The sequence below is a fragment of the Scomber scombrus genome, chromosome 10 (genome assembly GCF_963691925.1).
Source record: "Scomber scombrus chromosome 10, fScoSco1.1, whole genome shotgun sequence".
NCBI lineage: Eukaryota > Metazoa > Chordata > Actinopteri > Scombriformes > Scombridae > Scomber > Scomber scombrus.
Window position 1 is genome coordinate 11,497,047 of NC_084979.1, and position 23,258 is coordinate 11,520,304.

The following is a 23,258-nucleotide window of genomic DNA, read 5'->3' on the forward strand; positions in this document are numbered from 1 at the left end:
GTGTGTTTTTGGACCCACAACCATTGTTGAGTGTAACGTTAATAATTTATTTAACAGGAGCCCTCTTAAGCCACACTTGGTATTGTATTTTATTATATTAGCACTAAAATATATTTCCTAGTGAGAAACGAGAAAAGAAGCCTATTTGTTGATTTGTTATGCATCTGTGACTGAATGTGCGCATCATGTGTCCAGGATGCCACAGTCTCCTACACGCTCCATGATGTAGACTAGGCTACAACTCATAAACTGGGAGAATAATATGCAAATATAGTGTGCACAGAGGCTTAGATGTTTGTGTTGTCATTTTATAAGAGCCCTGTGGTTACTCAAGGTTCACAGGGTCCATTCAGCAGCCTTTGATTAGCCTTTTTCACAGCTGACATTTTGACTTGACATAGTAAGAAAATCACTTGTATCACTAATGACATTGTATAGATAACTCACTGAAATCAAACTTCGCACTGTCATGCCTTCATGTGCCTTCCTGTGCATGAATCCATAGCACAGAGGTGGTAACATTCACTTTCACTTAGACACTGACATTGGTCTTACATATAATGCTTTTATTACATCATGACAAGTTAAATCTTGTGTTTGTATTGTGATGCATAAGTCAGTACACTAAATTTCCTTTTACTTTATTCAAAAACAGAAATTTAGATGGTTTGGTGTAATCAGGAACAACTTTTATTCTCAAAGTTTTAAAAACACTGATAAACCTTGATCAGTGGCTGACACCAACCATTTATTAATCCATGTCCACAGTTTGATGGTTTGAGATCAGTCATCTTCAGTGTGTTTGTACACTAACGTTCTAGTTGTTGTGTAATATAACTTACAGCATGAACTGGACCTTCCTTCCAAAGTATTTAAATAACTGACATTAAAATTTAACAGAAATGTAAATCACTATTTAAAAAAACGCTCTTTAGTAATAGAACTACACTGCCACCGAGAGGATAGTCCTGGGAACACTGTCCACTGCACCTGACACTGTGGATGTGTATTTTAAGACCATTCTTTTGAACCGAAACAATTCAATTTGTTTGTGGAAGAAGTTATAAACCAAAACTATTAATATATCTGAGTAGACTGTTAGTGTGGCTTTACTGATTGTTGTGTTGACCCTACAATGTGCATCAGCATTTCTTGGACTGACCGGACAATCAGTACTCACATTTTTCAGTTGTGTCCATCATATTATCAGATTACTATTACTGAGGTCTATCCAGAATAACAAGGAAAGATGTGCTGCAGTTTGACAGTCTGTAGCAAAAAAATGTAAAGGTTAAATGATAATAAAAGTCTTGATAATTTTGTTTGATGATATAATAGATGGAGGGAACATGTAAGGGAGTGTTACTCTCAGGGTGAGATCACTGTTGAGGCGGACATCAGCATCTGACATCTGATGGTCTAAAGTCATAGATGTATTATATATTATTATATTAAATATTAGAAGTACTCTTCATGTTTCATCGCCATTACATGACATTTATTACATCGTGTGTCTTCTTCGCCTGTAGGGGGCGGCACTCATCTGTATCCACACAAAGAGGAAGCCTGACAACTTCCGACTTCCTCCTTCCCTTGAAGAGCAAGCCAAAGCTACTGCTGCAATGGCAAAGCTAATTTGGTTGTTCATGAAATGTATAGTTTTATGGAGTACTGTCGAGGCTGTGTTTGAAGATCAAGTTGGAAAATTTGACTGGTAAGAGGAAACTAGTGACCGATAAAACACGGAAGCTAATCAGACCCATGTTTTAATGTGAAGATGCTACAGCTAACACCTGTCACAGCTCCTAGCTGCGACCCCCGGTATGTTTGAGCTAACCTAGTCTTTATGTGAGAGAACAAGCTAAATTATATATATTTTTATTTAAAAATGCAAGAAACTACATCAGATAGTTTGGTTCTGAGGTGCTGAGTTTGCCAGCTATGAAACAAGAGGTCTAGTAAGCTCAATGAGCTTTAGTATTTAATTTCAAGAAGATCCTTTCCAGATATGTTTTAAGATGTACGTAAAATACTCTACTGTGAATAATAATAGTATCTGATGTAGTTTTTACACCAAAAAATATATAATTATCTTGTTAAAAACTTCTATAAAGGCACATATTACCATTATGGGCCAGGACAGAGTTATTTACCTTTAAATCCATATAAGCAGCGCTGCTCGCTTCTACAGTCTCCATGTATCATATGATAAGTCAATATATAGACATGATGATGTTGATAATTACATTATTGCATGATAAGTTGATAACTTAATTATTGTGACAGGCCCACCTGAAAGATCAAGAAGAAAAACATATTATGGAGTGGTTGGAGACTTTTAATACATTTCTAAGCATTTGGAAAGATTGTTTATAACCATCCTGTTACTAACCACTGTAACGTCAACCAATATTTCCTTTTTTAAATTTGAGCTGTGTGTGTTACAACATTGGGATCTGATCCCTTAAACTATCTTACTAACTAACCTCACATCCTCTTCATTGTGATTCACAGGAGGCAGCAATATGTAGGCAAGGTTCGCTTTGCCCACTTTGACACACATTTGCAATCATCTAAAAAGGTGATTGTGGCAACTGAGAACAACGTTTTTGCAGCAGTTAATACCAGGACTGGAGATCTTTGTAAGTATTGTGTTAGTCTTTCATAGTAGGCAGTCCTACTCGGCCAAGTACGCAATTGCCTCATACGTTGACGTAGTTTGTTCTTAAATTGCATAATGTCTGTTACAGTGTGGCGACATGTGGATAAGACTGGGCCAGAGGGAAACATTGACACTCTTCTGCATCATGGACAAGGTAATTTTTTGTCATTACTCTTGAGGTTACAGAGTTTTATAGTCTCTTTACTGAACACAGATCATTCATGAAATTGTTTTTGTGCCCTAGATGCGGTGATGTCAGTTGGTAACGGCCGCCTTTTACGGTCCTGGGATGTCAGTGTTGGTGGTTTGAACTGGGAGGTTGTGCTTGACTCTGGCAGGTGATTACCATCTTGACTGGCAGTGTTCCCATTCTTAATTGTCCTTATTTCATTTTTATAAATGTTGAAATAAAAATGAAACTGATCGAAAACTGCTTTTATTATACGTTTTAGTTTCCAGGCAGCGTGTTTCGTTGGACAGCAAGAGACAGTGAAACACGTAGCTGTTTTGAAGAAAACTGTCATTTCTCTCCATTATCTTTCCAATGGTCACCAAAAATGGATAGAGAATCTTCCAGAAAGGTAAGTGGTCATGTTTTTCAACAGCTTTTATTGTCACATGCACAGCAGCATAGTGGATGGCAACACTGAAGGCAGTGAAATTTGGCTTTGTCGAACTTTAGTTGGAATTTGATTATGAAATACATATTTATTGTAAAAAAAAGAAAAGGAGAAAGAGAAAAGAAAGATGAGCATAATAGAGAGACTAAATAAATAAATAAAAACAGTTTATACAATTGTGTGTCTTTTTGTCTTTACAGTGAAACTGTGGATTACCAGACTGTGTATTCTGGTGGAAATGGTGAAGTTTATGCACTGGGAGTCGTTCCTCATTCCCACATTGCAGTTGTTGTTTACAGTGTTGACGATGGAGAGATAATCAAGCAGGTAATCCTGATGTATAGTAACAGTATCAAGAATCTAGGTGCCTTGTTACTTATACATTAAGTAAAGCAACACATTGGTTGGTCATATTTCTGACTTCTTTGCTTGTGTTGTTGTATTCAGGTGTCAGTTGAAGCTCCGTGGCTGTCCAACATACAGGCCAGCTGTGCAGTAGTCGGCCAGGGGATGTTGATGTGTGTGGACTCTGCAACTGTATCCCTCTACATGCTTGACTTGCACGCAGAGTCACAGATGACCCAAATCCCCCTGCAGGTATCTACCGAAATCAGAAAAACCTCTCCATCAAATGTATTCTGTTTAATAAAATATCATCAGCTCCTGTCCATTTCTCCCTTTTCTCTTCCTACACAATGGATTCTCTCTCTCTTAATACTGCTTATTTTCTGCATAAATGCTTTGTCATTTTTTACAGTGTTCTACCATTTGTCTTTTCTTAGTCACTGGGACTTGAAGTCATACCCGGCTTCCATCCTGTGCTGGTTGCTACCCAGCCCAACCCAGCCCGACAGCCGCTGTCAGAGTTCGTCCTTCAGCTCGGGCCTGAAAACCACCTGCTGCTGCAGCTCAACAATGGTCAGATAGTCACACTGAGGGATTTCAAGCCTGTAAGTAACTGTTTCTCCACCTTTCATTTGTCTCATGCATGATTAAGATGATTTAAACAACAGACTAAAAACAGACTTCTTGCTTCTTATGATTCCAACCGATACTGGATATTTGATGCCAATACTGATATTGGGGAGAAAAACAATTGATATATCAGCCGATAATCTTAAATATATAGTATATATAATTCTTTTGGCAACGGTCCTCCAAATATATACATTATTGTTCAGTGCACTGAAACAGTAAACTAAAGAATTCAATAATTATAAATAACTGTAAATAAAAACCAGAACAAAAAAAACATATGAAGGTATACATTCAACTTTAATCAAAAAAGGATCAAATATACATAAAATACTGTTTGGCCAACAGAAGGAATTTTACAGGCTATTTATAAGAAAATAGTAATAGAGTTTTGCCTTATAAATAATGTAAATCTCACATTTTTTTCTAAAGTTATAATAGTTTAAGCTCTGGATTTCCTTTCCCAAAAATATTCTAGTTTTCAATCAAAATTTGAAATTGATTATTTAAGAAATTGTAAGATTTGTTAATGGCACATATTTCTTTTTTCAAAGGCCATGCTGACTTCATTTGCAACCACTGGAGAGAAGACTGTTGTTGCTGTCATGTCACCCAAGAATAAAACTGTGAGTTAATGTGAAATTGCACTGATTGGACAGACTTGTTAAATATGTACTGTATGTTGTTTTGCTACTGTTTGCTTGATGTGTTATAAACGTACTGAGTTTGATGAACAGATCAAATGTGTTACACTAATGCTAAGAAACACTTCTTAATCAGGATTTATATGTGCCTGTGCCCTTTGGAAATAATGCCACGGGGTATACTTAAAATAGTATGAATTGTATTTAATATGTTTTTAAAAATCAAATGAAAGACAGAAAGCTTTGTGAGAGATTTGATGATCTGTTTTCTTCTTCAGGCTTCCAGTCTTAACCTCTTCAGTGCAGAATCTGGGCGCAGACTTCTAGACACAACCCTGATTTTTAATATGGATCCTAATGGTGGGAAACCAGAGAAGGTGAGTGAAAACAGCTAATATTGTACTGGCTGGAAGGCTCAAATTTCCAAGTTTCTTCCTAGTGATTCTACAGCGTGTTGGCTGGTCAAGTCACTGTGACTTCAAATTGTTAGCAGTAGGATGTTAAAAAAGGCTTTTCACACATGCATTGTTGTCTTTTTGTTATATAATGCAATGCAAGTCAATTTTATTCTGTCTTGCAGCTGTATGTGCAATCATTCCTGAAGAAAGACGACTCTGTTGGCTACCGGGTCATTGTGCAGACAGAAGACCACACAATCACTTTCATACAACAGCCAGGTATGGACTGCAAAAACAGGAAATTTTAGTTGTTAATGTTTGAAAGACTATGCCAGTCTGCGCTGGTTAATGTCATCTTCGGTATTTGCATGCAGTGCTCCCTGCCACTGAGGGGCGCCAGAGTCCAAACATTTCAAAATCCTTCTCAGTAGTAGTAGTAAGTGATAAAATAACAGACAAAATAAGCAGGAATTAAATATAACCAGATCCCACACGCTAATGTCTGGACCATGATATTATTGTGCACATGGTGGTTTGTAGGAAATCACAGGGAATTAATAGACAGCCAATAGCCAGCAGGTTACTTAAAGATAAGTAAAGATTCTAGCCCTCATTGATTTTACTGTGGAAATCCAGCACTTCTATTCAAAATGCAAAAAGGCCATGCTTTGCCTCATGGTAACATTTGAGTATATCCCACCACTTCATCATCATCATCATCATAAACACCAGCAACATCTGACCACTGCTCTCAGTTTTCATGGTGTACACATAATCTTGTCCTTTCCACAAACATTTTTTGAGGGTTGGTGGGGGGCGGGGGAGGGGTAATTTATTCATTCACCTCGTGGCAAGCATCAACTCAAACTACATACTGTAACAGGGTGTGGAAAGTGGAATGAATGATTACAGAACAATAATGAGTCTTGTTTTCCAGGGCGTGTAATGTGGACAAGAGAGGAGGCCCTGTCAGATGTGGTGACAATGGAAATGGTGGATCTGCCCCTCACAGGAACGCAGGCAGAGCTGGAGGGAGAGTTTGGCAAAAAGGCTGGTAAATGTCAAACCAGAATCCCTCCTAGATTATCTGTCTCTAAAGTCTTGATTGTGTTGTTGTTTCCTGTGGATTATTATTCAGTATTATTTTTCAGTCTGTGTTTTTTACTCTCAAATTCTGCTTCAAGTCCTCAAAACCACTTTATAAACTAAGGGTTATTTTTGTCAAGCTTAATCTTTTTTCTTTTCTTTTTTTTAATTCTTGAGGTTGCAACAGTTAAAAATATGTACTGAGGTCATTGATCATTTTGTCGCATTATCTTCACTTTCTTTTGTTCTGTCCTGCTTTTATTGCTGCGCTTGGATTCAGCCATTCAAGGTAACGCACTTCTCTGCTCTTCTTCAATAAAGCCTGATCGCTTGAGTCTTATGGTTACGGTCTCCTGTCGTCTGGAAAATCCAGCGAAACATTCACAGAACCCGTCTTTACATCAACCCCTCTCAGCTCTAGATTTCACTTTTAGAATCATACATGTAATATTTCTACAAAGACTAATTTGCTCCTGTCTTCTTGCTTCTCGCACAGTTTTATTCATTATGTGAAAAATATGCTGCTAAATGAGTATTGTAGTTTTTTTTTTTAGACATTAAGTCATCTACAGAGTCTGTTACACATGCGCATTGCCAAGATACACTCTGAGAATGGTCTAGTAAATTGTAATCCTCAGACATGAATTATAAGTCATTAAATACCATCTGTGTTCTCACTGTCCAGACGGCCTGTTGTCCATGGTGTTGAAGAGGCTCTCCTCTCAGCTCATCTTGCTGCAGGCCTGGGTCTCCCACCTCTGGAAGCTGTTTTACGATGCACGGAAACCTCGCAGCCAAGTTAAAAACGACGTGACCATCGAGAACCTGTCCAGAGACGAGTTCAACCTGCAGAAGATGATGGTTATGGTTACTGCGTCTGGCAAGGTACGAGACTAAAGCTTACCCTTTCACACAGTTACTGTTTGATAGCTGTTCAGGAGAGGCCAGCTGTGCTGCACACTTGTGGTAAAGTTAGATTCTGTTTATTTTGTCTAAGACAAGGTAGGCCTGAAGTAAAATTAAACATTAATAAATAGACTCCATTAAGCCTCTCTGAAACCTGCACTCAGCCTTTTCTATTTTTTTCCTGTTAAGCTCTTTGGGATTGACAGCAAGACCGGCAGTATTTTATGGAGGCACTACTTGGACAACATCCCATCTAATGCAGCATTCAAACTAATGGTGCAACGGACGACTGCACACTTCCCTCATCCCCCACAGTGCACACTGCTCATCAAAGACAAGGTATCCAGTAACAAGGGCTCTGAGCTTTGTATACCTCTTAAAAGCAAACTGAAGGTAATTTGGGAATGTATAAATGCCATAGTACACAATACCAGAGTCGGAGAGCTTTAGGTAGGTCAATTTCATTATCTTCTGGGTCGGGCTGTAAATGCGAATAAAGCAATTGTGAAAATTACTGTCGTGTGATATCAACAGACTAATTGCTAATGGGCTATAAATAGAGGTCACCACGAGGTTTGACTGAACGTGTCTTCTCACTGTGGCGATGGCTGAATATTTCTTTTTTTCCCATCAGGAAACAGGGCTGGCCATGCTTCATGTGTTTAACCCCATCTTTGGAAAGAAAAGTCACGTCACCCCACCCGCTCTGCCTCAGCCAATACTGCAGTCACTCATGCTGCCGCTCATGGACCAGGATTATGCTAAAGTCTTACTTCTCATTGATGACCAATACAAGGTCAGTGGCAAACTGTAAACCAGATGAACTATTACACATTCTGTACATTGTGTCCCGTTCTCTTGAAATTCACACACATCTGGCCAACACTCGACTCCTCTTTGAGTCTGTCCACATATTACACACAGTACAAACCATTTTATAAATACAAAATACAACATGAGTGTTATTCTTATTATTGGGCGAGAAATATTGGCTACCCTCAAATGCTTTGTTAAAATTGTATCTAACTTATTTTTCTGCAGGTGTCTGCCTTTCCTTCTACAAAGAATGTATTACAGCAGCTCCAGGAGATGGCCTCATCCATATTCTTTTACCTTGTTGACTCCAGTCAGGGAAGACTGTCCGGCTACAGGCTACGAACGGCAAGTGAAGCTTCTTTTGCTGCATTATTTCATGGTCCTTTGAACATCAGGGCCCTGCAGACTTTTTTGTTTTGTTTTTAAGTTTGTCCAGCTGGCAGCCTTTCAGGGTTGATGCTTAATGATTTTGCTTAAATCTCACATGACTGATTTGAAGAAAAAAAAGAATAAATATGGATGTTTGTGTTTTCTCAGGACTTGTCGACCGAGCTGATCTGGGAGGTAGTCATGCCAACGGAGGTACAGAAGATTGTCTCGGTCAAAGGGAAAAGGCCCAACGAACATGTGCACTCTCAGGGCAGAGTAATGGGAGACCGTAGTGTCCTCTATAAGGTATAGTAACTTACCTTAAAGCTTACTAAAGCTGTGAGAAATGGGTTGAGAACACTTTTGAGAAAGTTTGAATATTATATCATTGTTCTTATTTGTGCTGGATTTGGTAGGCTTTCGGCTTGGCATTGTCTATTCTCTGTCCTTCTCTCTTTCCTTCTTCGCTCAGAAAGAGAGAGTCGCTCCTCATTTTCTGGCATGGACTGAAAAACTCATCTTTGCAATAAATACCGTACCTTGTGTAACAGTTTCCCCAGTGAATCATAAAGCGTCTCCACCATTCACTCTGAATGAGAATAAACACTGATTCTTTCTACTAGCACTCTCACAGTCCTTACTGTAGTCTTTGCTTATAGTTCTAAAACATTTTTGCCTTATTTTAGGCTCTGCTGCTACTTCTAAGATTTTTTTTTTGCTCATCATAATTTTAAGCAAGAAAATGTCCAGCCACACTTAATTGAATTAATTGTCTTGTTAATACAGCAACTACTGTGTCATAGGATTCATTACATTGTTCCACTAAAAATCTGTTTGACAGACAAGCAACATATAGTGCTTAACCATAATTAAAGTGTTTTTTACTGTCTGAGAAATTGTGCGTTTAACTACAAATGTCTGTCCATTAACAAAATCTATATTTTTCCAACTTTAATTTAGATGCCAAATTGTGTTTTAATCTCATTTCTTATAGTACCTGAACCCCAATCTTCTGGCGGTGGTGACTGAGAGCACAGACTTGCATCAGGAGCGCAGCTTTATCGGGATCCTGCTGATTGATGGTGTGACTGGTCGCATTATCCACGAGGCTGTTCAGAGAAAGACCAAAGGACCGGTGCATGTTGTGCACTCTGAAAACTGGGTGGTGGTGAGCATTATTGACACTCTTGGACCCTCAGTTGTTTTGATGCTTTTTGCTTGGTTACTGTAAGAGTACGGTGACTTAGCTTCCACACTGTAAAAGATAATGTAACATATTAATACTCAGACTCATGCTGTTGAATGTGTGTTTGACTCTGCAGTACGAATACTGGAGCACCAAGTCTCGCAGGAACGAGTTCTCTGTGATTGAACTGTATGAAGGGATGGAGCTCTACAACAGCACTGTGTTCAGCTCGCTGGATCGGCCACATGTTCCCCAGGTGTTGCAGCAGTCTTACATTTTCCCCTCCTCCATTTCTGCCATGGAGGCCACCCTGACTGAGAAGGGCATCACCAGCCGCCATCTGCTCAGTAAGTTTTTCACAGAGGTCTATTCTTTTGTGTGTAGTGACGTGTGTTAGTGCCCGCCACAGTGTCTTTAACTGTTTACCTTCAGACAACCTTTTCTCACAAACAAAAAAGGTCTTTTCAACCTTGTCTGGCAGCACGAGGCCTTTTCTAACATGTTTCTTTGGGTTTCCTTTGTCACAGTTGGCTTGCCATCAGGAGGAATTTTGTCATTGCCCAAAATGTTCCTTGATCCTCGGAGGCCTGAAATAGTATCTGAGCAAAGCCGGTACGTCCTTGAGTCAGACTTGTTTTAAAACGATGTAATGTTTGTTTTTTTTCCTGATCTTTTCTATGTAACCTGTTAACTTGATCTCCAGGGAAGAGAACCTGATACCATACGCACCGGAGTTGCTGATCCGAACAGAATGGTTCATCAACTACAATCAAACTGTATCAAGAGTGCGAGGAATTTACACTGCCCCCTCTGGCCTGGAGTCAACCTGCCTGGTGAGTCTGCCTTCACAGTACTGACAAACTATTCCATACTACAGGCTATTTTATATAGAAATCCAGCATTATAGCCATAAAGAAGATCCGTCATTTTGCTTTTTGCCGCCCCCGTGTGTGCTTTTACACAGCATGCCAGTGTTCTGGATTCAGAGGCGTGACAGGTAACAACAGTGTCAGCTCTGTCCCTTTTACACAGACTTCAATCCAACTCTGACTACCTTCGTAACCGGCTTATTGGTAGAGCAGCTCTGCCCAGCCACTTTCTGTCCATTCCTTTTTACAGACCAGCAAGGCAGAATAAAGGCGCAGCATTCCCGACAGGCTTGGGCAGGCTGTGTAAAAGGGGCTTATGATTATTACCAAGACTGAAGTTTTAGCAATTTTCTGCCCTATTATAAAATGGTTTGAGACGATGATGACTTGGAAAGCTTTATTTTTATTTTTATTTTTTTACTGCCACTTTGTGTTAGAAATTTCTCATTTTCAAGTAAACAGTAATTTGTAGTTTTAATCTACCAAAGACGATATTTTATTTTAATTTGTTTGCCAGTTCTTAAATAATGTTTCGTCAACACATTGTTTTCTCCCCTTCAATGTAAACTTAAAGTTCCTTTTTTTCCCTTGTAGGTGGTGGCATATGGTCTTGACATCTACCAGACGCGCGTCTATCCCTCGAAGCAGTTTGACGTTCTGAAAGATGATTACGACTACATGCTGATCAGCAGCGTCCTCTTCGCCCTGTTCTTCGCCACCATGATCAGCAAACGCCTGGCAGAAGTCAAACTGCTCAACCGGGCCTGGCGGTAAATTGATCGTCAAAATCCCATCTCTGACAGCCCTGAGGCTGCACAAAGGACCTCAGCCCGAGGAGATGAGACCGCTGAGGTCGTACCTGTAGAAGAACACAGGTCCAAAGTTCAATAAGGCCCATAAGGAACTGCAGGGGTGCGGGGACGGCGGGGTGGGGGTGAAAGGAGGGATTAGAAAAGGTTTTATGTGTTATTTTATAACTTATTTTGCAAGCACAAGAAATAATTTCATAGTAGAATAATAGTTTTTTGTGCCATGTCATTTTGATTAATGTTCAATACATAACTAATAAATCACTGAAACGACTTGAATTAAATGGAGGAGTTTGGAAATTAGTTTTAACCAAGATTACTTTTGTGACATTTCTGCGTCATTAGACTGTTCTGATGGAGAATGATAATAAATTTTGAGATCAGAGAAACGAGACAGAAGACATGCAAAACATGTGAGCATGATTTGGTACAAAACCACAGTGGTTGGTACTTTTAACCCGCTGAATCACCATGATACCCAAATGCCATTCAGTTTGATGGCAAATGAACTGTGAATATGAAGTGCGAGGAGATAATGTAGCATGGAGAAGAAATGGTTATTTGTACTTTCCTGAAGGCGCTCCCACCAAAAGAACCGTCATGATGTCGTCACCATCACGTTTCATCAAGGAAAATGACCAACAGTAGCCTTTCTCTTTGTACATCAGTCATCCTGCAGCTCAAATGTTTGTGAGCAGCTTTGATCCATTATCGGCTACCGTTAATGCTCCATTAAAAATTGTCTCAGAACTCCAGTTAAAGTGTTTTGTTTCTGTTTTCCAAAACTAATTCTACACTTCAAAATGCCTGATTATGGTCAGAAACATGTCTGTAATTTTTCAGTCGCACATATATCTTCACAAATCAATATAAAACATTAAAATCAGCTCAACACCTGAACTTTATCCTTTTATTTATGTCCTTATCCGTATTAAAAGTTAATAATGATAATAGAAGTAAATGCTGATTGGTACACACGTAATACATTTAGTTAACCAGTTAATCAGTAAATAAAGCTACTGAAAAATTTCATCAACAGACCCTACTGCTTCTTAATTATATTTTTTCTAAACAGATTTATAACACAGTAACAGTGGCAAAATTTAGGTTATAATTTTAATGATATGGGAAGTGTCCCAGTGTGAATGCTGACAAGACAGAAAAGAACAACCAAAAATCACCTTACATAGGTACATAGTGTGAAAAAGGACACTAACCCATTTATAGAATGAATAAGTTATTTTATTTCTATAAATACATTAAAAACACAATTTTACAATGATTTACTTTTGACACAAACATGATGAACTTACAAATAGCCTTTGCTTGGGCTGAATCTGACACAGAACCTTCATGAGAACTTCCAACCCATCGATGTAACAAACATTGTAAACGCGGGTCCTCACCTCAGTGTAAACGTAACACGGTTTCCATGCCCACAAATAAAAAAGGCCCAATCTGTATTTTTCTTTTGACCATGTACAGTATTTGAGCTAAATTCATGCAGAGAATTATAAGTATTTGCTTTAATTATTAAAATGTTGTTTGTCAAAGGATCATTAATGAATATAGAGGCTTTTTTACTCCTGTGTAGAGAAACACAAAAATGAAGAGCATCAGACATGGTTAATGATTTAGGTGTTAATTAGTTTTCTTGCTTTATTTATTAAGAGACCTGTCAATCAGTTCGATGATGACAGCAGGCTTCAGTCATGTGTTGTGAATTTCAGATCACAGAAAATACCTTTTAAATAAATTAAACTTTGTAGAACCAAAGGCATGAATCAATGTTTGAGATAAAAAAATGTTATTATATTTCAGGAAGGATGTAGGTTGGTGTAATTTTAAAATAAGATCAGCTTTTTCATAATCAGAGGTGCTTTTAAGAAACATTAAGCACAAAATCCTGCATAAGGCATGTGATTTGAAATACAAACAGAGCTTAAATTGATGTAATTCAAAAAGTATTTTGGCTGTGTTGTGTCTTTCTAATATCAACCACATTTATCATTGTTAAATTTACCATTAATTATCTTAATCTGAGAATGATTTTACAAAATATTAAATCTGTCAATACATTAACATCAGGATTTCAAGCAGCATTGTCTTAAAAAAAAATAACACACAGGGAATGAACAGTTTTATACAAGCCCAGCTTGTATGTACAGTAATTATTCGCTCACCTGTAAGGAATATAGTATCCGTTGGTTTAATGATGTGCCTGTATGGCTGTCAGACTTAAAATATAATCCCCATAAGAAACTGCAGAAAATCAAAAATTTAAATGGTTATGGGAGGTAAATATTTCTCCTACATTAAGGAAAATACTGGAATGTCATGATGTTTTCCAGGAGACGTCTTTAAAATACTCGCCGGTAAAATGTTAAAAACAGACAAAAACCTCACAGTGGTGTGTGACATAAATAATCTTAAAATACATCAGCCATTGAAGGTAAGACCAATATGACATTAGACATGTGAATGTAGCATGGAGATGTTGTTACACACTCGGTACACTAGTGTATCACATGTTAATTAATGATGTCAGTCAAAGTTTTCTCCTCTTTAAGTCTCACATACGGTGACATAAGCAAGAACTTTTATCTGTTCTGCCAGACACTGGAGTTTCCCGTCCTGGCGGGTTCACTCAGGAGTCTTTCTCGTCTGTCTGTGTACGCCTGGCGGCCTGGCGGCAGGAGGATGTAGTGAGTGGCGCTGGCCTGTCTCCCATCCTTCAAAATAGGAACAATGCAAGGAGAAAACTGAGCTGCAGGTGGCGCCCTTTCACTCTGCTGTCTCTGTAATGCCTTACTCACATATTTTGGGTTAGCAGCAAAACTCTGTGTGGCAGGCATCACACCGTTGATATAAATTGGAAGGCTTTTTGGGCTTGGGCTACGTGGTGGGCACGGTGGAACTAAAGGGACCCTTGGAGGGATTTTGGGAGGCTTGTCTTCTCTGTTGGCGCTCCCACTCTTTGAGAGAGCCAGAGGTTTTGGAGGGATGGGGATACGAGGAGGGATTTGTGGCTTGTCAGTGGGGACTGTTGTGCTGCTGTGGAGCAGCTGGGAAGCAGGACCTGAGCAGGAAAACCGGAGTCTGGATGACTGGTGTTGGTCTAGCCGTTTTCTACATAAGTTATCTCCGACTGCTTCTCTCTGGGGAGCTAGTGTCCAGTTGTTGGCTCCAAACCCACCCCCTGTACCTGTTGGTCTATCCTCTCTGCCTGGCCAGGAGAAAGCAATGGAGCCAATTCCAGCAGCCCCAGCCTGCAATGAGCTCTCCTGATAGGCATTATTTACCTGGCCGAAGCCTCTGTTCCTGCCCCTGCACACAGCCTTGGGGCAGCTTTTGGGCAAAAGGCGCCGTCGGTCACTGGTAAAGAACTCCACCTCATTATCTGCTGCCTCGTCTGACATGAGCTCCTCAGGGTCAGGAAGAGGAGGCAGGGGTTTGGCTTCTTTCTGATGGCCCCCAAACACTGTCCGTCTCTGGGATGAAGGGACCACCTGGTCCCCCTCATGGGGCTGGAGAATGTTTTCAGGCGTCAGGCGGTAAGTATCAGAGTAGAAAGAAGACTGAGAGAGGGGGATGTTGGCTGGAAAAGGGAAAAACAATCATGTATTAAACACCTGCCTTCATGAAATCCTAAATTGCACCAAAGACCAAGAAGCTGCTGTTTGTTATTCAAGCTTTTGCTATCACTGTTGTTTCCTTCAGAGCAGAAACAACTCTCAGAGGAAGAAACATGGAAAACAACTTGCAATGAGAAAAAAAAGTCTTAACTAGACTGTAGTGACGGTGTAGGAGGGAAAAATAACAGGGTGAGTGGGCTGCCCACTCTGCAGTTTTGCTGAAGGTATCATACAGGAAACAGGAGTAAAAACACATTAAAAACAACCGCTTAACCTATCACCCTGTTCGTCAAACGTCAGCCACAACACCCTGATTAACACAGGAATCATCATTATCTGTGAGGCAGGCCATAATCTTAACAGAGCTTCCCATAACCTTCTCAGTGGAAACATCCGACGTGCCCCAGACTGCAGGAACAGCTGGTGTGACCAGGGAGCGATAGCCTCCCCTCCTCCTACTCCCCCCCCCCCATCTCCTCTGATGACAAACTCACCTAAACCCTTTCTGCACGCTCTTTAGTCAGTCAAATGGGCCTTACACTTTAGTTTCTCAATCCAAGACAAAACTAAGAATATTTGTATTTAATTTAAAAATTTGGATAGGATGTCTTTTTATAGGACTTGTCAGAACAGGATTTGACAATAAGAATGAGGTGAAAATTAAACTGGTTATGAAACAGTCTCAGTTTAAAACTGATGCCTCTATGCAACCTACATAAGAAAATGAGACCAAAAGCGAGCTATTATTTTATTTTTATATAATTATTCAAAATCCTTGTCCCCAGGTCAGATTCCCCGTGAAATCAGACGATATGATTTGTGGCCCGCAGACTAGACCATGTTTACATATTCCCAAGCAAGTTTGACAATGAGTTGTACGTTAGCCAGTTAAAAGAAGCAGGAGGAGGTTTTTCTTTAAATAATTTTATTTTTGACGTTATATTATGTGGTTAAGGCTGATACTTATGGAGTCACGGATCAAAACTTTTGGTAGGTTTGGTGAAAATTTGATAAATGACGTGCCTACATAAGCAAAAAAATATGTTTGCCAAAAAATCCAAAATGGCAGAACATTTTTCCAGGTGAAAATCGGTGTGGCCTATATCAGTAGAATCAACACACCCTGTCCAAATATTGCTTTTTCAAGCAAGTATTCCCACATGAGACACCTGTACATGTAGTACACAGACTTTAGCACTTTCAGTTTTTGAGATATAGACTTTCAAATAATCCTCCTGTAGACTTTCCATAATACATTTTAATATTAAAAAATAAAATAAAATCCCTGTAATATGCTACAAGGATGAAAAGTCATAGCATAAATGTCCTTAAAGAGTTGGCCTTTTTGTTATTTGAATGGTTTCTGTAGCTGAAGATATGCAGAAGTGAGTGAGGGATTAAAAAAACATACAGTAGAAAAATTAATAAAGATTTGCAGAAGTTCCTCATATTTGCTTTAATATGACCTGTTTGTAATACAGATCATTGTTGCAATATTGTTTCAACTAATTCTGCAATGATCAATACATACATAGTCTATTGATACAAATATTAATAATGTATAAATATTCATATTTCAAAAATTATAATTCAAATGACAGACATGTAAAAATGATATCTAGAAGACTCACAGTTAAACTCTTTGGCTAATTGCTCTGGTTGAAGCTCCGTCAGGTTGTTATCCATGTCAGTACTCAGGCCAAAGCACATTCTGCAATGCAGTCGTAACGCAGGAGAGGTTGAGAAATCTGCACAGAGCTGCGCATGTGTGTAAATCATTTCTGCAAATAACTTGTCATGAGTAAGTGATTATATGTGAAATAACAAGCATGACATGCCTTAACAGAGTAAATGTTCTGTTGTATGTTTTGTATCAGCGTTACCAATGAAAATAATGGATTCTGATCACAGATGCCTTCTTTCATTATTTCATTCTTTCTGTCCTTTTATACATCAAATGTAGCAAGATCATGTGAAAATGACACTCCTGATACTATGATGAAAGTAAAAGTTTTACTGCAATATTATATAACAATGGAGGCATGTTCAGATTTAGTTTTTGCTTGTGTCAGGATGGTGTTTAACGTACCTGCTGAGGTCATGCTGTCCCCAGTAGTTATTCTGACTCGTGGTCATGTTGTAGTTCTGTTTGGTATCGGTCTAAAGCTCCAACACAAGTGAGCTCCATCAAAACCATCCCGGCTTCATCCTAGCCCACGGTGAGCTGTTGGACAAACAGAAAACTGAGTGATGGCGGGGACTCACACGGCTGCTTATCTTCAACACATTGTTAGAATTAAGCTTTTAAAACATGTTAAAAACATCATACACAATTGGCTTTTGCAATGCAACAAATACAATACTCTACCTACAAACAGGGCATATAAACAGCGCACATCTGGAACACAACCACATCCAGCACACCCAGCTGCACGCACTCATACTACCAGGCAAGTCAAATTCCAGCAAACACTTTGGAGTAATTGCTTTAATTACTTAACGAACTGGAATCACAACAGCATATATATAGCATGTAAATTAAAGAACTGAAACAAAAACATGCTGCATATGTGACTACAGCATATAATAATTATGCACTTTAGGGGTGTAATGCTTCACAAAGTTCACATTTCAGTATGTTGATGTGGAGTCACATTACTCACATAAAAATGGCAAATAACTTTCCATTTGTGGAAAGTGATTTACACATGGAGCAATAAAGCAAAACTGTGCAGATGTAGAAAAACAAAAAAAACCGTAGCACTACATATGGTGAAAGCCTTATAATGAAAGGTAAAATAGCATATTAAACATCATTACACTATGTACTTTGTCCTGTTTAGGGACATTTCTTTCTCTGAAAAAGTTCAGCCTGCAGCAAAACTGAAGAAATGTAAAGTGTTTTGTGAGAGTAGTGTGCAGGGGATTTTCTCATCCTGAAATTGTCCTAATATTTACCAAGTACAGTAAATATCAAAACACAGTGTCATTACTGATTGTCTGCATTTTTATTGAAAGTACAGACATAAAGGTGAAACTACAGTCACAACAAAACCCAGCAAATGACTTCAGTCTGCTCTGGCAGCTGCGCATGTGTACCTCTTTGTGGTGCCAGCTTCAAGCCATTTGTCTGATGAGAGGGCTATTGCACAACCTCTGGGTCAGATGTGGGAGGGCGGCCGCACTCCTCGCCCTCCTTCTTCTCTGTAACCATGAAACCCTGCAGTATCTGTCCTTACAACAGGGGCTAATTGTGCGGCATTCCTGTGATGCTGCTGGATGACAAACTCCAACACAGAGATGTCACACTAAAGCACCGCATATTACACTGACACTTAAAGGAGAAGCCGGCTTGATCCAGATTCAGCCAAGGACTAATCTCAGTTCAGATAAAAAGTACATTCAAAGACACTGCAACTGATATGGAAATATTATGAAAATGTTATCAGGTCTTTTTTAAAGGAGATAAATTATAGTAGTCAGAGTAATGAATGATAAAAAAGTAACTACAGTGTTTTTCAGACTAGCAGCTCAAGAACAAAGAAGAAAGGAAATCTGTGTGAATATTTGCATATACAGTATATGCAGAGGATCAAAATAACAGTCGAACACACAGAGAAAGTTGTGTATTTAGTTTTAGCCCCTTCCAGCTTGAGGGATGCAGTTTACAGAGACAAATCAACTGATATCCTAATTTATCCTAATGATCAGAAATTACCAGTCCACTTATTCTGGTAAATTGGTTTTACTTTAAGAATAATATTAATGCAAAATCAAATGAGTAAATCATGTTATTGTTCAAAATTGAAAAGGTGCCTCATCCAGCTTTTTTTTACATTGCATATCCAACATGGACACCAACTGTAATTAAGTCAAACAAACTACTTTACTTTATGAAGCATCGAAAAATACACTATACATTTAACTTTCTGTCTCTAAAATTAAATGGTGCACCCAAATTATCTTTAAACCAATATTTACAGAAGCCTGCTCCTCTTACTCGCCTGCATGAGGACAAAAAGTCTCAATTTTACAGTCGCAGTGCAATCATTTTCTTCAAAGTCCTGCTTTGTTTTATGTCAGGTCAACAACTGATGTGGGATGCAAACAATGCAGCGAATGCATAATGCAACAACAAAACCCACTACAAACAAAACAGTGACCCATGCATCTATTTGAATATTTATGTCATCCTTAAAACAACCGACTGTGGCGTTATTTCCGCCAGTGAGCCTCGGAGATGGAAGACGCTGAACAATTATGAATTCTACCGGCAATTACTCAGTGTCCATGAATGAAGCCACTCTCAGGCATGAATGGGCCTTTGTGTCACTTTGGTGCGCAGTGAAGCAAGCCTGAAAATCCAAGTGAACTCTCCCATGAGGTTAGGACTGAAGATACGCCATGGAGACAAGAAGACATGGCCAAGGTATGAGCCTGTGCCGCAAACCCCATGCAGGAGAATTACGTGCGCTGGCACTGTTGGAAGGACAAGCCAGAAGAAGGAAAAAACTGTTTGTTTATCTCATGCAGGACCCCTTGATGACTTGTCCTTGGCAAGTCCTCACGTCACCTTTTTTCAGGCAATAAGCTATTCACTGACTGGGCCTTAACAGATGACTTAATTAAAGCCCTGGCATAAAATATGTGCTTTAAATCCCCTATTTGTACTTAGAATTTACGGTAAAGTAACATTCACATCATAGCAGGGTATATGGAAATCTTATTAAAATGCCTTTAATGTAAATTCTTCATCCACAGCCTCACTAGGCCACAATACTTTGTTTTTAAAACTGCTCCCAGGAACAGTATTCGCAGCCTAGATTAAAATGAAACAAAATTATTTCAAAGATATATTAAAGAAAAACTATTAAAAATACATCAGACCAACAGACATGTATATTGTCCATGCACTGGTGTGAGAGCGTCAGATGTATGATGCTCTTGCTATAGATGTAACAGGGCAATGCATGCAATTCATTAAACCATACTCTTCACCTTATAAAAACCATTCACTGCATATGAAGGCATGATGAAAATATAAGTGGAATAAGCCAACCTTGAGATATGTGGAACATCTGACTAAGAGGATAAAATTAGTTCCCCTTATCATTTGCAAAATCTATCCCAATCTAAGTCAATCTTTTGGCAGACTTACGGAGTGTGGGACCAATAGCAGTGACTCATTCATCTGTGGGATTGGCTCAATTCATTTACGATCTATATCGGAGCTTACACATGAGTAATTTGTAATTACCATTATTGCAACAACGGTTAAACATTCCTTCACACACTATTCAGGTTACATATTGAGACCCATATTTGATTTGTTAATTTAGTAGAAAAAGAAAAAGAATTAAAGCTCAGAGGCTTCTTGATCACTCACAGACTGCAGGTGTGGAAGTGGCTGTATTAAATTTCCCCCTACGTGAGTTACAGAGTCACGGTTGTAGACTTTTATTTTTATTTTTCATTTTTATGCTTTAAAGTAACTCACTCACGTCAGTTATTCACAGATTCATGCATTCATAATTTGTTAATATTAGAGTGCCTGTGGTCCCACATAAAAGGTAAAACTGAGGGCCAAAATAAGAACAACTGAGGAAAAGATGCTTAATATGTATAGGATGCACAGCTATTCACATTTGTATTTATTCTAACAAATTCACATCTAGGTGTGATCGCCTGTCAAAAATGTAATTAAATCTACAGATTACCTGAGTAAGCTCATTAATGTAATGTCAATGTATTTCATTGCATTTGAATATCACAAAAAAGATAGACTCAATTTTCTGTAGTGTCCTTATAAGCATATAGGTAATTATCTAAGCTAAATGTAGGTATCTAGATAGCTTGATATAACTATTCTGTAGGTCAGTGGTAGGCAAATAGCCTGTAGGCCAAATCTGTCCCTTCAACAAAAACTACCAAGAAAACCAGGGTTTCCCTTTCAAAGTTTGCTTTGCATAATTTTCCCCACAAATCTACTGTATTCGACAATATAACAAGCAAAATAAAATTTAAAAAAGTATATACAAATGTAATAAATTATTCATATAGCAGTCCCATAAAGGCAACAATATTTTCATTCAACCATAAACAGAATAGGACACTGTTTATTGAGTGTGGACGACCCATAAATTACATTTTATGAGACAAAGCACCGCTCAATAACTCATATACACATTTCTGTAGTTATTTTTTGCCAAATGAGTTTAACATAAGATGCTGTTACTCTGTCATCACTCACTAACTTCGCCCAGATACAACTCACACAAAAACACACATTTTATAAATCTCTTTCATTCTTAAAATAGGCTACATAAAATACTCAAAACTAAAATACTCTGAGCAAAAAACACTGACAACATACAGGGCTGCCTGTAAAACTGTGCTGGCACCCCAATGAATTATGATAGATAGATAGATAGATAGATAGATAGATAGATAGATAGATAGATAGATAGATAGATAGATAGATAGATAGATAGATAGATAGATAGATAGATAGATAGATAGATAGATAGATAGATAGATAGACTGTCCAGCGCCCCCCAGCGGCTGACCGGGGAGGTGCGGAGCAGGCAGGACCCATCCCGCCCGCCTCGACGGGACTTCACTGAGCGGACATCAGGGCGTCCTGCAGCGGATCAGGGGAGCAGATCCTCCCGCTGCTCACAGACAGTGAGCCCACATAGACCAGCTGAATCAGTCCACTCACCATTTAATTGAAGGAAAGTCATTTCAGACCGGCTCTTTTTACAAGTAGGTTGACGTTATTTCACTGTAGCTACGATTAGGGAGTTAAATCTTGATATGAACAGGTTTCTCTGTTCATATCACATAGGCCTTACACTGTCCCTGATCATTTATTTCAATAATTTAAAGCCCAGTTCACATTTAATAACGAATTGTTTTCATGGCTAAATACAAAGAAATCTTACCATGAATGTGCAGTTTAGGTTAATCCTTCATCCCGGACAGCCGGGTCGGTCGATCTGTTGTGTCCAATGAGAAAAAGTCTGTCTGTACAGTAAAAGTCAGTCTCCCAGTCCAAACTGAACCATGTGCAGCATCCCTCCTGTCAACAATACTGGGAGGTGAAACTCATTTTTGTCAGAGTGACGCGCGTTTCCTCATCTCCTTATAAATACACCCAGCACCCTGAACACGATAACTCCACCCAAAGGCCGTCTTAAAGGGAAAAATCCCCCAAAACACAAAAAGCATTAGGAAAAACTTAAGAGGGGGGGAGGAGGAAAAGTAGGTAATTATTTATAAATCAGTGGTGGTGGAAAATACATTTGGGGAATGAAGGCTGGGGACTACTTTTAAATATATTTACTTGAATATATCCACTTAATGATTCTTCAGGCTAGTGGATCTCAAACATTTTCATGTCAAGTACCCCTTAACTGACACAAATTAGACCATGGACCCCCATTTGATGAGATTTTGTCCCATGGCCCCCCCATCTAATGAGATTTTTGCTTTTTATGTTTTATTACAGAAAGTGTATGAAACCTATGACCAAAATATTGACACATGCTATCATTGTCTTAGACTACTTATGGATGGATTATTGTGAAAGTAAATTATTCCCCTTTTTTAATATGTATATTTTGGGTCCCCCACAAGTACTTTGAACCCCATTTTGAGAACCACTTCTTTAGGTTATACATCCTACAACACACATTTACAAAGGGAAAATTTGTACTTTTCACTCAAGTTACTAGTTACTTTGTCTTTACATATGATGGTCAGAAATAATGATCCACTAACACTCTGTAACTCTGTATTAGTATTTTTAATTTTTATGTTTTTAAGTATTTTTGGCTGATGATACTTCTGTACTTTTAAATGCAGTATTGTTTAGACTCTAACCAGAGAAAATGTTGTCATCTTGGTGGGTTTTCTGTGTAAAAATAGATCTGAATCAAATCCGCCAATCATTGCACAGAAAATCACTCCAGGTGCAGCTGTCATTATCCACAAAATGTGTGTCCTCACTACCAATGGAAGAGAACATGTGTGAAAATCAATGATGTACACATGTGACTGTACCTCGAGGCGGCGACTGTCAAAAACTAGTGCTTCACTGTTTCCATGGAGATTCATATGTTTCTGTTTATAAATCAGAAAGCCTCATTTCCAGTTGTTGTGAACAACGTCCCCCTGCACAAAATAACTCGGCCAAAAATGACCAGTGGCCTCCAGAAGCAGAGGCAGAATAATTTTATCTGTCTTGTGTAATGAATGTAGACTATGGGAAATTGCCCCTCA

The 23,258-nt window shown here is 38.7% G+C and overlaps 2 protein-coding genes across 4 annotated transcripts; one reads left to right on the forward strand and one right to left on the reverse strand.

The window, feature by feature from the left end:
- Positions 1-1,593: 1,593 nt before the first annotated feature.
- Positions 1,594-12,119, forward strand: emc1 (ER membrane protein complex subunit 1). The gene is made up of 22 exons (XM_062427248.1): positions 1,594-1,714; positions 2,515-2,642; positions 2,751-2,816; positions 2,907-3,000; positions 3,115-3,243; positions 3,483-3,609; positions 3,730-3,879; positions 4,065-4,232; positions 4,812-4,883; positions 5,180-5,278; positions 5,482-5,578; positions 6,237-6,353; positions 7,071-7,270; positions 7,481-7,630; positions 7,926-8,087; positions 8,333-8,452; positions 8,645-8,782; positions 9,471-9,644; positions 9,799-10,009; positions 10,190-10,274; positions 10,366-10,495; positions 11,126-12,119. The coding sequence occupies exons 1-22, from the start codon at positions 1,623-1,625 to the stop codon at positions 11,303-11,305; spliced, it is 2,889 nt and encodes a 962-aa protein (XP_062283232.1). The 5' UTR covers positions 1,594-1,622; the 3' UTR covers positions 11,306-12,119.
- A 416-nt stretch (positions 12,120-12,535) lies between these two features.
- On the reverse strand, positions 12,536-22,613 carry LOC133987803 (ERBB receptor feedback inhibitor 1). 3 transcript variants are annotated; one of them, XM_062427251.1, is made up of 4 exons: positions 21,920-22,613; positions 17,065-17,199; positions 16,607-16,756; positions 12,536-14,938 (listed from the first exon to the last, which is right to left on the reverse strand). In XM_062427251.1, exons 2-4 carry the CDS (start codon positions 17,075-17,077, stop codon positions 13,941-13,943), a joined length of 1,161 nt encoding a protein of 386 aa, XP_062283235.1. In that variant the 5' UTR covers positions 17,078-17,199; positions 21,920-22,613; the 3' UTR covers positions 12,536-13,940. The 3 variants fall into 3 exon arrangements, with proteins under 3 accessions (XP_062283235.1, XP_062283236.1, XP_062283237.1); XM_062427252.1 differs by having other exon boundaries at positions 12,537-14,938; positions 16,607-16,686; positions 21,920-22,608; XM_062427253.1 differs by lacking the exon at positions 21,920-22,613 and having other exon boundaries at positions 12,537-14,938; positions 16,607-16,733; positions 17,065-17,197.
- Positions 22,614-23,258: the final 645 nt, after the last annotated feature.